Source organism: Podarcis gaigeae (assembly GCF_964106915.1).
Source record: "Podarcis gaigeae genome assembly, chromosome: 4".
Lineage (NCBI taxonomy): Eukaryota > Metazoa > Chordata > Lepidosauria > Squamata > Lacertidae > Podarcis > Podarcis gaigeae.
The window spans coordinates 40,287,161-40,301,058 of NC_139677.1; the positions used below are offsets into that span (position 1 = coordinate 40,287,161).

Here is a 13,898-nt window from a genome sequence, read left to right on the forward strand (position 1 = left end):
TGGAATTTTAGGCACCAACACTTCCTTAAGACCACTGAACACAAGCCACCATGTTTACTAGAAAGGCTTTATTGTTTGAAAAGATTTGTTGTGCGTAAAATACAACATAATCTGATCAAGAAATAGTTTTGTTGTGGGGCAATTTAAGAACATAAGAAGGCCTTGCTGATCCATTTAGTCCATTTAGTTTGGCAACCTGTTCTCACAGAGACTAACTGATGTTCAGGTATGGAGATCTGCCCTATACTGTATTTTACACAGTGAGGAGAGATGCCAAGAATTTTCTGAAGGACATCTTCTTGCTTCCAATACTGAACTTGATTCATTGACCATGCTGGAATCCTCTTGGCCTCCAGTAACTTTGGAATCTTCACCTCCAGTAACTTTGATGACCAAAAGTTGTTTAGGGGATCTAAAAATTTAACTGCTTTGTCATGACTCGAACATGCATTTACCTAGTCTATGTGAGGGTAGCTGAAGTAAGCCATTGCTAGCACACTTGCAATCTTAGATACCTATTTGATTTCATTTTCCATCTTGACATCAGAGGGATGATAGTACATCTCCAGTACTAAATTATTATTGGGGTCTGGTATCATCACTCATACTGATTCCGTGGAGGAGTTTGTCCTGCTTCTTGGATTCTATGCCCTCTTTGCTGTAATAGAGAGAAAGCACCTGTGCTGGCAGCTTGTGAGACCCAGATCCAGTCTTGCAGGGATGAGTCACCAATTAACACAAACAAAGCTAAAACAAAGATGCCACCCTCTTATTGCAGCTTTAACTGCAAAAGCAGCTTTTGCACTTGCTGCAGTTCTCTGCAAAAACAGGCATTTTGAAAGTTTCATACATAACACACATAGACATGGCATTTTATGCACATTAAACACGTATCTTTTAAACAATATGCTCTTTCTTATCCTTCCTATGGCATTCATATTCAGAAATAACCATGCACTTTCAAATAGGTTCTTTCCATCGCATCAAGTTTCCCTTATATACTTTTCAAAAGTAAATACATTCAGGGACATTATTCTGGTCATTTTCTTTCCCCTACCTGCTGTTAGTCCTGCAGTGCAAAAGTTAACAGGCTGTCTGCTATTGGTCCCCTCCCCCAATAGCACTGTTCCTCGGGATTCCCTGGTTTTAAGTGGAAATCTCACAACTCGCCTATGCAACATCTACTTTGGCTTTTATATTTTAGAGAAAGCATTCCTACTGAAGCCAGTAAATTCACTACTCTAAATGAATATATGATCAAGCAATGACCAGTAAGACCAGCCTTTCGCCATCATGACTTAAATTGATATGCTGGATATCTAATGCACAGAGCACTCCTTAGAAAACTTAACACATTTGATCTTGATAGTTGTCAAACTACATAAAGTCAACCTAACAAGTTAATCTCATGAGAACATCTACATAGTTTCTCACTCAACCACAAGACATACTCATCCACAAGTTTGTAACTGACATTTCCTCTGCACATTTCCTTTTATTTGGGGGGGGGGGGAGGAGGAATTTAACTACTTAATATTTTGGAACACTGTTTCAATACATGCTTCAGAAACAAAATCATCCTGCAAGAAAGGATTAGACTTCCCAAGGAACATGTTTAACACACTGATATAATTGCCACATCAGAACAGACATGTAAACATGCCGTTTATTTAAGAAAATGGTGCTAGTTTGCTCAATGGGAATGAAAACACTCTTTATAAACAAAATAAAGAAACAAGTGACAAAGCATTAACTGATAAAGAGGATCATAGCAGCAACCCTAAATTAAGTGGATTTCAATACAGCATTTCACGTTTTTAGAAGTACTGAACTATACCTTCTACAAAATAAACATGTTGATCACAAGCCAACATAGAGCTAGGCATACCTATTCCACTGTGATTTTCACTTATTAAGAATATATTCCTCACATTTTGATTCCTAACTTTAACAAGAAATAGGGTGTACTTTAAGTGTGGTGTCCAAGACAGAATTCTGTATACTAAACTATGCCTCTCTGAAATCTACAGTAAGTGCATATATTTGCATGATTAGGACTCATCAATAATGTGACTTGGTGCACAACTTAAAAGGTAACTAAACATATCAGAGGCCAGGTCTAAAGAATATCACAAGAATGAACAATGTGTAGAACTGACAAGTTTTCTTTACCTTCCTGTTACCAAAGCTGTATTTCGCTAAACTTTTAACGGGTTAACTATGGGTTTATTCAGGCTTAACAAATTCCCCACAGAAGAAAACCTGTTGAGCAATACATGTAAAAGGAAAATGTTTCTCTGAAATGCAATAGCCAAGTGGATTGTATATTCTAGAGTAATGTCTTACGTCTGTACTTATCCCAATATTAATTTTATGGCTGGAGAAACATTACATCAGAATCTGTCTACAAGAGTAGCATGAAGACAAGAAACCACAAGCTCAAGTACTGCTGGAGCAGTTCACGAAGTTACAACATCTGTCTTCCACTTAGAGGTCAAATTAAATATCCACCTAACAGCTGAATTCCAATACTGGTTTTAAAAAGCAGAAGTTTTTCTTCAAGTGACATTTTGCACAATTACCCCAGCAGAAATAGCAACAGCATGTCTTACATGCTTTAATATTGCTTTAATATTTACGCATGGCTACAGGGAACAAACAAACTGCACAGAGATAAGGGAGTCAAGCTTTTTAAAAAACCTAGGCTACAACTGCTATGTAGGGTAGCAGAAAAGGAAGCAGTTTCTCAACTTTTCAACTTTAAGACATGAATACAATGCAATCTTATCACATAAGAAGCTTAAGAACAGAAAAGGAGACCCTTTCTTACAATACTTTCAAGTACAAGTGATTCTTCTTCCAATGAAGTGAGATGAGAAAAGAACAAAATCTCTGTGTAACTCTGTGCTTGAAATCTCATCCTTACATTTGAAACACATTATGTAGCAATGTCTTAGTTTTACCAGTCAGGATTCAATTAAACTGTTACTGTACCGCATTGGAAGCACTGAAAGGTTGAAGCATTTAATATTTTAAATACTGCCTAGTGTTTCATCATACAACTCCAATACTCTAGATCCTTCATCTAGATTATTTTTAGCATATGCTATATTATGTGTTTGCAATATTATATAGCAGTTTCAATGTGTGAAATGATCAGCCATCTGTTTTTTTCTGAAGCAGACAACCATAATTTCATTTTTGCACAAGAAAACTCACAGGAGAAAGGCTCCACTTTGCCCCATGAATCCATGTTAGACAGGGTTTTGAACCAAAATTAAGGGCAATATGACTAGATCACAAATTCATTACACACAGCACTTGGGACATCTCAAACTTTGAGATATAGTAGCTCTTTTTCTACAAAGAACATCCAAAATCAACCACTTTAGCTTTACGCAGGTCCAACTACAGACATGTAAGTGGGCATTATTCCAGCAGGAATTATTCCTCTATACTTCTTTTAAAAACCCAAAAAACCCCAACAACTATTGAATGAAATAAAGTTCTAGGCCAAACAAACTAAATGACACAATTTCAGCCAAGCAACAGTGGGATCACTGCACTGAAAGGGCAAGCTGCTTGCCTTAAGTGGGGGCGTTTTCCTCATCTTCCAGACAGCTCAACTCTGCCAAAAGAGAGGAAGGGGATGGAGGTGGTCAGCTGCCTCAGTTTCTCTCTCTGCATGGGGCAAGGGGTGGTGGATTGGAATATCTGCACTGCCTACAGAGCTCTTTTTGCTGGCTCTGTCTCCCAATACATGCCATGGAACAACACTGTCATTCAGGTGAGTCAAGACAGCAACTACCCTAACCTCTCCCTCTCTTATCTGCACCTTCATATAGAGCAGTGAGTGAAATCCTTCCTAATCTGCCTACCAGGGAAAGGAAGCAAGTGAGTGGGCAGAGGCTAGGCCCCCAACCCTCACCAAATCCTACGGAAAGGGGGGGGAGGCAGGCAGCAGTGGCTGCTTTTGCAATGTGCAGCTGCTGCCTCCTCTTGGCTTGTAAGCTCTCTCTAGAGAGGCTTGTTGGTGCCCAGATAGAGCAGCTGCCACCTCTTCTTGCTGAGTTTCTTACCTGCACTCTTGCCCTGAGCAAGATCCGGTCCTCGCAGTTTCATCGCCCAGAACAAGAGGACAGGTAAGCAACTGTAGACAGTAGCACGTGTTCTTCTGAACCAAGCACTACTCACTTATCCAATTGCCTTGGCATGCAAGCAACAGCTGTCCTGCACCACCGGACCTTGTCTGAGCAGAACAAGGTGTTGATATGCAAGGCAGAGAGCATGCACCCAGCCAAGGGGCCCAAACCCCCCACGGGCTTCTACAGCACGTCAGCACCAGCTGGCCAGGGGTTGGGTGCCCAAGGGGTCCTCCTAAGACAGTGTTTCCCAACCTTGGGTCTCGAGCTGTTTTTGGACTACAACTCCTATCATCCCTAGCTAGCAAGACCAGTGGTCAGGGATCATGGGAACTGTAGTCCAAAAACAGCTGGAGACCCAAGGTTGGGAAACACTGTCCTAAGACACGCACAGCACAGTGGCAATGGGCACTCCTATTTTTGCAAGCACCAGGTGCACACACACACCCCATACACACATAACCCATCTTCACCTCCAACTATTTGACAACCTGTTCCAGAATAAAGTTGCCTCAAATAGGAGATCTGGTCAACCACCACAGTTTTATACCATCAGCACTTGGGATGCATGCGGTGGTGCAGGGAAGGAACTGAAGTTCGGAAGAGGAGCATATGCTATGGTGCCAAATTCAATCCCAGCGACCGGTGGGGTGGGAAAAAGGTCTAGCAACAAGTACAAGAACCCCACCCCGCCCCCTAAAATGAATAATAATAAAAATGGTACGCTTGCAAAATGTAGAGCCATTACGCATGTGCGGGATGTTTGGCTTTGACTTTTTTCCCGGTCTCCAAAAGCCCTACCCAACCACCAATACCCGGAGCTGGGATCTTTCACAGTTCCTACAACGAAAGGCAGCAGGATGACTCCACTCTGGGCGACCCACCCAGAAGCCATGCTAACCATGCATGTTACACGGGGGACGAGGGACAAGCTCTCCGCGCCATGCCCGCTCTAGCCAACTTGCAGGTGAGCGCGCGGAGCAGAGGATCCCCCCTTGACACTGGCGCAGGAACCACGTCGGAGGGGCGAGGGGGGCGGGACCGCGGCACAAATTAAACTCCGCGCTTCTTCCAAGCTGCACCGTTCCCGTGACTTTGCGTGCACACCCATACACCCCCCGCTCCACACCCGGAGCAGCTCCGAAGCGCGGCTTCTCCGAGGGGAGCTGGCCAGGCGCTCTTGAATCCCCGCTAGCCCCTTTGGGCGCCTCGCCCCCTTCTCCCGCTCCCGGCAGCCCGTCGAGAAAGGCGAAGGCACTCACCGCGTAGTAGAGGCAGGGCTTCACGTTCAACACGGGGCCCCCCGCCAAGGCCGGAGGGGAGCCCCCCAGGTCGCCCCGGCGCTGCAGCATGGCTGGCGGGACTCTCCCTTGCCCCGCGTGTGTGTGTGTGTGTGTTGTGTGTGTCTGCCTGTCTCACAATCACTCCCTCCGTCCCTCTCACACACGCTCAAGGCGTCCCAGAGGCGGCAGCCGCTCCTCCGCCTCCCGCGGAAGCCAGCGGCGCAGCATCACCCTCGCAAACTACTTTCCCCGCCGCCGCTTCAGCCCCGCGGATCCACGACGGGGATTAAGCCAGAGCCGCGATAGGCGAGGTTGCCGCCTCCTCGGGGCGGGGCCGCCACATCCCGCCCTCCCAGCGGCGCTTGGCTGGGACCAGTGGAGTTGGGAGAGAGGAGAAAAGGGGGCGGGGAGGAGAGGGGGGCGCTCGTAAACCCCCCTCTGCTCGGCAAAGGGAAGAGCTGCCTTTCGGTCGCCGTCGTTGACAAGGCGGAGGCAGCGGCTCCACCCATAAGGCAAAGAGGATGCCTCCCTGTATACGACGAATATGCCGTGTCTGTCTTCTAAAACGACGACAGAGCCCTCTCACTGGTGGCACCTAACTGCGCCTGTCCTCCTTCCCACTTGCAGACCATGGGTGCTGCCGCATGCACCCCAAAGAAAGAAAACACACACACACCTACCTACTCCTGATGGGCTCCTGTCACAGTGCTATTTTTGTTTCAGAGATCTTGCCCTGTTGGACACAACTTGCCCACCTAAGACAGGAACTGACTCCTAGGGGGCATGGTCTCTTCAAATATTTTAGGGGCAGCTCCCCCAAGTTGATGGTCCCCAAAGTTGAATTGCCATTTGAATGTTGTGTATGCATACATCTTGTTATCAATTATGTGAGGGGGGGGCTTACCTTCCCCCACCCAAAAAAAATGTTTGATTCAGGTTGGCACCCCTGCCACCTAGCAATATACTTTGCCTCTCCAGAATTTTGTTTTTTCTTCAGATGCTACCACTGAGGCCTACGAGTCCTTTCCACACTTGACCATAGTTAACACAGACAAACTCAATGTCTCCAAGGGTGCATAGCTGTCAACTTTTCCCTTTTCTTGCGAGGAATCCTATTCGGAATAAGGGAATTTCCCTTTTAAAAAGGGAAAGGTTGACAGCTATGCAAAGGTGCTGTGGCTGGATACAACTTTGTGCCTTTGACAGCTGAAACTTTCCAACAACTTAATCTCAGGGCTGTGAGTTTGAGCCCCACAAGGGTCAAAAAGTTTCCTGCATTGCAGGGGGTTGAACAAGATGACCCTCATGGTCCCTCCCAACTCCACAATTCTAGTATTCTAACTATAGCTTTGCCCCAGAAGAGAGAGGTGGTCAAGAAAGCCCTTTGTGCCTGGGTAAAGCACCAGAGCCTTGGAGAAGGGCCCAGGCTAGAAAAGGAGACAAAAGCTTAGGCCCTGGGTTCCATTCAAAATGGAAGCCTATGAAGGGGCAGTCTACACACCAGCTCTGTCTACTAAGCTAAGAGCTGCCCATTTTCTTTGTCTTGCCATCACTAGTGAACTGAACATACAAAACAGACATACAAAGGTGTCAGAAATTATCGGGAGAAGGCAAGCCAACTAACATGAATGGCAAGCCAACTATTATGAATGGGCAGGCAGAGCAGACCTTAATCCAACGTGTATTTCCAGATATAGAGCAGCAGCTTACGGCCCAAGTACTTGAGGGCACGGCTAGCATGATAGTCTCCTGCTATCTCCAGTGCCAAACCTTGAGGTTTAGCTAGGGATGATAGGGGTTGTAGTCCAAAAACAGCTACACACACAAGTTTGGGAAGCCCTGCCCTAGATTGTTGGTCTTCAACTGGTGGGTCAGGAGCTGCTACTGGGCCACAGTCTGGTTTAAGGTAGGTCACAAAAGCAGCAGCACTACTGCCAGACAAATAGAAGGCAAAAATGAATAAGAAACGGGTCCCAAAATACATGTTTGGGTTAAAGGTAGGGGCCTGGTCTGTAAAGGCTGGAGACTACTACCCTAGAGGTACAATGATCGCCAACTGTGTGGAGTTTTTGTCTAAACTTAGATAGAACACACGTATGCACCCAGGCTGTTGGGACATGCTCCTGTTTTGGGCTGGATCCATTGTTTGTACATCTGCTGCAGTTCCATTGCTGTGAATTTTAAACCTTCGGCTTTTAATTTGTGAAACTGGTCAAGTAACGATTGATGAGTATTTTATTGTTTTCGTGATGTGCTATGAACTGACATGCAGTCGGCAAATGGAATCAATAAAATAGCTTGGTATGAAGTTCCAAAATCAAGACCAGCACAGAATCTGGGCAGGAGGCCCATGAAGCGCAGCATCTTATTCCCAACTGTGGCTAGCCTGCTGTTGCCAAGCAGGCAATGAATGTGACAGTATGGTCGTATTGCCCCCCCCCCCCTTATTTTGCCGTTTTGTCTTTTGTAAAGTGCTTTTACAAGTTGTTGTTTTTTTAAACACAGCAACAACAATCAAGTGGCATATAAATTTTATGAAACAGACAAACAAGCAAACAGTTTCTCCAATCTAGCACCTCTTCCCCAGTGCTTAGTATTTAGGTGTACACTGCTCCTGCTTATGGAAGCTCCATTTAACTATAACTCTCATAAAGAGAAAGCACCACAGCTATATAGAAAAAAGTCGGTATAGAAGAAGAAAAGTCATCACATAGGAACAGTACATCAATGCACTACCATTCTGACCATTTGTGATACACCAAACAACTGGTATTCAATTGCCTCTAAAAGTGGAGGTGGAACACAGTGCTAGTCTCCTACAATAAGTTGTCTAGTCTCCTTTTAAAGCCATCCAAATTGATGGTCATCACTTTATTGTATGGGAACAAATTGCATAGTGCAACTATGTGCTGTGCAAATAAGTTTTTCTTTGTCTGGAATTTTGCAACATTCAGCTTCACTGAATGCCCTGCTCCCTGAGTTCTAGTCTTAAGAGATGTAGAAAAACCTCCCATCATGCACAATCGTTCCTTCTAAAATCCAGTCCTGCGAATTTTTGAAGCATCAGAACTAAGGTTTGCGCTTATATTTTTCTGTGGAAGGTTTTCAAAATCTGTTTGGAACAAACGTTCGCTTTTATTGGAAAATGATGCTTTCATCTGGAACATTTTCTGACCTACTGGATTTAGTGTTTATATTCAATAATGACAATTTCCTGCTTCTGATTTATTCTTAGACATCCTGGGCTTTAACTAACAAAACTAGTCCCCAAATAGAATTTGAAATATATCAGCAAATGAATAATGTTTCACCTTTCCCACCCATCGTTCTGCAGTTAGTTAACAACCGAGCCGGGCTTATTAAACTGTGCTCTGTATGATTCTAATACACTGGTTTGTGAGATGAAATCATTAGAAAATGATACTTAAGTATTAGAAACTACAGCTTCTAAAAAGAAGAAAACTGCAGTTGCCAGCATAATGAATTCTTCTGCCTCAGATCTGACTATATTCATGCTGTCTTAAGACAATAATTCTGGCAGAGGACCATTGTAAAACCCACCTACTGGTTTCTGTTCTGAGTGGTAATATGACTAATTATCAAAGCAGCTAGATGTTTCTAAGCCTGGACAATGCTATAAGATGTTACTGTACTATTTTTTAAAAATAGCATTAACTTTAAAACCACCTTCAAGTATGAAAGAACGAATTACATCTTCTTTTCAGTTTTTCTCTAACTTATGCAATTACAATATCATGCTAAATTAGATTGTATTGTATGGTATTGTATTGTACTGCACTATCATAGTGTTTTACAATCCTATTAAGCACTATACAATATATATAGACTACCCCAAAGAGGCCAAACTTGCAAACTATCTTAAAAAACATGCTTCTTCACTAAAAAGAAGTAAGAATCAAACAACCTTTTTTTTTTAAAAAAAGAGAGAAACTGATACAAGAACATGTCTACTGTACATAAATACCTTTAAATGTGATTCATTCCACAATTCTATTAATATTTACTTAGAAGTAAGCCCCACTGTAATGGGATGCAGGTGGCGCTGTGGATTAAACCACAGAGCCTAGGACTTGCCAATCAGAAGGTTGGCGGTTCAAATCCCTGAGACGGGGTGAGCTCCCATTGCTTGGTCCCTGCTCCTGCCAACCTAGCAGTTCGAAAGCACATCAAAGTGCAAGTACCGTAGATAAATAGGTATCGCTCCGGCGGGAAGGTAAACAGTGTTTCCGTGCGCTGCTCTGGTTTGCCAGAAGCTGTACGCCAGCTCCCTTGGCCAATAAAGCGAGATGAGCGCTGTAACCCCAGAGTCAGTCACGACTGGACCTAATGGTCAGGGGTCCCTTTACCTTTACCTTTTTAAGCCCTGCTAACTTAAGATGACAATATGAATTCAGCTACTACAGAACTGTGGAAAAACCAGGTAGTACCTGCCCTACGCATGGGGAATAGAGTACCACTTCTAATATACCATTTATATTCATTGGACTTGTCATGTTGTGCCGGATTATCATCTTCCAAAGCAACTACTCTATTCTGATCTTAAAAATGAAAAACGTAATGCTGGATGTCAACAAAAGAGATTTAAAGTCTTTCTCAAGGCAAAACTAAAAAAATGTAGTATAAACACCAACAACTGGGAAACACTGGCCTGCAAGCACTCCAATTGGAGAACAGCCTTTACCAAAGGTGTCATGGGCTCTGAAGACGCTCAAACTCAGGAAGAAAGGGAGAAACGTACTAAGAGGAAGGCATGCTTGGCAAACCCTCACCATGATCAACTCCCACCCAGAAACCTATGTCCCCACTGTGGAAGGATATGCAGATCCAGAACTGGCCTCCACAGTCACTTATGGACTCATTGTTAAGACCATGCTTATGGAAGACAATCTTACTCGGCTACGAGTGATCTCCAAAGAAGAAGGAAGAAGACTCCTAACATACCATTTACATTAGCTTTTGTTGTTTTGGTATTTATCAGTGGCATATGATCACCTCTGAATGTGACTAACATTGGACACTGCCTTTAATATAAATAAACAGAAAGACATGAACACATTGTCACAGTCAAGAAATGAAATGTAATGCAAGGTGGGGCATGATGCAACAGAATCTAGGCATTCCAAACTTAACTTTTAAATTGTTCAGCTTTTGAGAGGGTCAAATGGCCTTATTTGCATGAGACGCTGAGGTAATTTCAGATAGGTGATAAATTTCTACCGAGGATGCAGGGCACACAGTGTTGTCCTAAGCAAGTTGATGTCTAACATCGGCCTCAGTTCTCCACCTGCTAAATGGAAATAACGGTGAGTCCCTTCACATTATTTGGATGACAAATACACAAAAATGTTGTTGCGCCCTTTGAAAACTTAATTTTCTAATGTAAGTAACGAATAGTAACCATTTTGAAATATATAAAAATCAGTTCGGCTATTTTCCCACTCAGCCATGATCCTTCCATTTGTAAAATAACAAAAGCTGCTTCCACTAAAGGAATGTATAAACAAAACCAATTTCCCAAGAAGAAAAGTATTGTACAAATATAGCTTGCAGCTACACTCTGAATGGAGAATAACATGCTAATCCTTCTGAGCTGCAGGCCGCACGTAGAAGACATCCAGAACAGTTCCTAACGGTTGCAAGTAACCCATGAATTTTGGTTGAAAGGAGTAAGAAGAGAGGCAGATGTGTCAATATTGAAGAAGGAATGCAAATGGGCATTTTGGCTGTTTTACCAGAAGCATCTCCTCCTGGACAAGGGTAGTCTAGCCACAGCCATTCATTTTCTGGTATCTTCCTAGCTGGATTACTGTAATGCTTTTTGTGTGAGGCTGCTCTTGAGGAGAACACGCAAGAGCCAAATCATGCGGAATACAGCTCCCAGAATTTAATTTTTAACTGGTATTGTCAGATTCATTCGTATAACTGCCATTTTAAGAAAACTGCATTGGTTACACATTTGCTTTTGGTCCGACTCAAGATGCTGGTGATACTTAACTTTAGAACCCTAATTAAACAGATTTGGACCCAAACTGTTGAAGAAATTCCTCAGTCCATGCTAGCCTCTTTGCCAAGGCCCTGGTTCCACGTGTCTTCCTTATCAGAAGTGTGTTACATAATAACGAAGGAGATGACCTTTTCAGTCATGGCAGCCCAGCTTTAGAATGCCCTCCCTAAGGAAGCATGGCTGGCATTTATTTCACTAGTCCTTCTATGCCAGGTGTTGAAATATTTTTATTTTCTCAGGCATTTATGATGATGGCGTTCTATTGTTTCGTAGTTTATATTTGTTGTGTACCATCCTGAAATCTGATGTGATAAAAGGGCGAATTTAAAATGTTATGAAAATAAACAAGTAAAATAAAGTGATGGCTGACACACTGGTCATGGAAGGCTTATGCAAGGTTACATTAAATAAACATATCCTGAGAGCAGAGATGTCAAATCGCTAGAGCATCTATGGTCTGGTGTTTAGCAGGGCTGGCCCACCCATGAGTCAAGGTGAGGAGATCACCTCAGGCAACAGGAATCCAAAGGGCAGCAGTTCTGGCCTCCAAGGAATGCATTGCCCAATGATGGTGCTGCTGCTGCAGTGGCAGCAATACCTGCAACATGCTCCTTGAAGGCTGCTGGATCTGCCGTAACCTCAGCAGCTTCCCCCCAGCCACCTCCACAGCAGCCTCTTGGTGAATAGGAGGCGCTGCTGGTCTCCTCCCACCCTTGTTCCCAATGTAGATCTGTATTCTCCCCTTGTTCCCAATGTAGATCTTTACGTTTTGTGGTTCACCCCAGGTGCCCAAATAGGCCAGCCCTGATGTCTGGACTAGTGACTGAACTTCTGCAATGACATGAGGCTTTAAATTAAGGCAATCTTCTGCCTTATAGAAAACTACATCAGCCAGCATCAAATACATCACAAAGCAGCAAGATCAATGGTAACATCATGACGACTTTATTAGAAGTTAACCGTGTGAACCTCACCTTTCATTCTTCCATACTTAAGAATAATGAAGTAAGGACCAAGTTAAGTGGCATTTCTTGTCCCAGTCCTTAAACATGATCTCATTGTCAACGGAACTCCAAACTCTGTGCAGTGGCCTTCACATTATCTTAATTATTCAAAGCTTGCATAATCTACCAGGAACATCCTTTGTACAAGTCAAAGTTAGAATAATTGTAAACCTATACCTACTTCCCTGGGAGAAAGTCCAGTTGAATTGAATGGGACTTGCTTTTCAGTAGACATACATGCATAGGGATTGCAATGAAAAGTAGTTAAACTGAATTGTGTCAAAGTTACTTCAATGAGCTAATGTTCAAAGAAACTATTTTACTGCATACAATGGGAAAACATGACTTTTTGACTACAGTCATCACTGTTGGCAAATGAGCTTATAGAACTAAATATAAACTGCGAAGAGTTAAAAATCTTGGCACACTGGCCACAGATAAGCATGAGCAGGAATCTAGCTCCCACTGGCTTTGATTCCTTCGCTTCCCCTGCCCTCTTCCTCTGAATAATAGTCTCAAGGGAAAGTTTTGGGAATAATAATTTGAGTACTCAAGCAAAGCCAGAACACAGATAGATTGCCAGACTGAATCCTGAGAGCTGTGCCTTTAAAAGAAAAATTAGATGAAGCTTACATTCAGTCACTGAAGCTGCTCTGCAGAACAGCTGCAAGATGTCGCAAGGAAGGGAAGCCATTTACTTTCTCATTTATTCTTCTAGTGGTCCTAAAATATGTAATTGGTAATGCAAAAACATAAGTGCTACAAGACCTCTTATTGGTGGGGGAAAGTAGAAAGTGGCGGTAGCTTTGCTTTCCTGATTTCAGGCGTTTCATTTCTACTGCCTTTGAAAAAGCAACTCTGCGTGTGGGTATCATGCAGCGACAGAGTTAAATTAAAATCCAAGCTACATTCCAAGGATAGCAGAATGAGAGTAACCTCAGTATTGTTTTCTTAAGATCTCAAGTTGCCAACGAGGCAAAATGAAGTAATGCACTCTGTCAACATATAGCATGCTCCACAAGCAAGGTCACTTATCCATGCAATTAGAAAAAGTGTTTAAAAAGAAACTACTTAAACAATCATAGCGAATAGTGCAGAATAGGTACCATCATTACGTGAAAGATATTTTAAAGACAAGTTCTAATGTCCCAGATGCTTCAGAAGTGGATGGACAACAGACATCCTGAAGCTACATTTTAGCTGAACACTTTTTATATTGCTTCTTGTTTACACAATCTCTTTTGGACTAGGATTTAAATATCGATGAGTTTCAAAGGGACGAGCTTTCTCTAAATCCTAAAGAAAGTAAATCACTTTCTATGGCACTTCTTTCCATCCCAGGGGGAAAAAATGCTTCTCTCTTTCTGTTTTTGCAGGCCAAGATAGCTGGATGGCCTAGCCTAAGCTGCTGTCCCACATTTGCAGACCTCTTCATATTTAAAGT

At 43.1% G+C, this 13,898-nt stretch overlaps 1 protein-coding gene across 5 annotated transcripts in view; it reads right to left on the minus strand.

Moving 5' to 3' along the window:
• The window catches only part of ARHGAP6 (Rho GTPase activating protein 6), a 183,361-nt gene that overhangs the window by 99,088 nt on the left and 70,375 nt on the right, over positions 1-13,898 (minus strand). Inside the window, exon 1 of one of the 5 annotated variants that reach the window (XM_083734231.1) lies at positions 5,405-5,878. The exons of 3 other annotated variants lie outside the window; for them this stretch is intronic. In XM_083734231.1, the coding sequence (XP_083590357.1) occupies positions 5,405-5,494 (90 nt within the window). In that variant the 5' untranslated portion in view covers positions 5,495-5,878. Of the gene's footprint in view, positions 1-5,404; positions 5,879-13,898 lie in introns of those variants that run through there. One more of the 5 variants, XM_083734232.1, reaches the window with a different exon arrangement.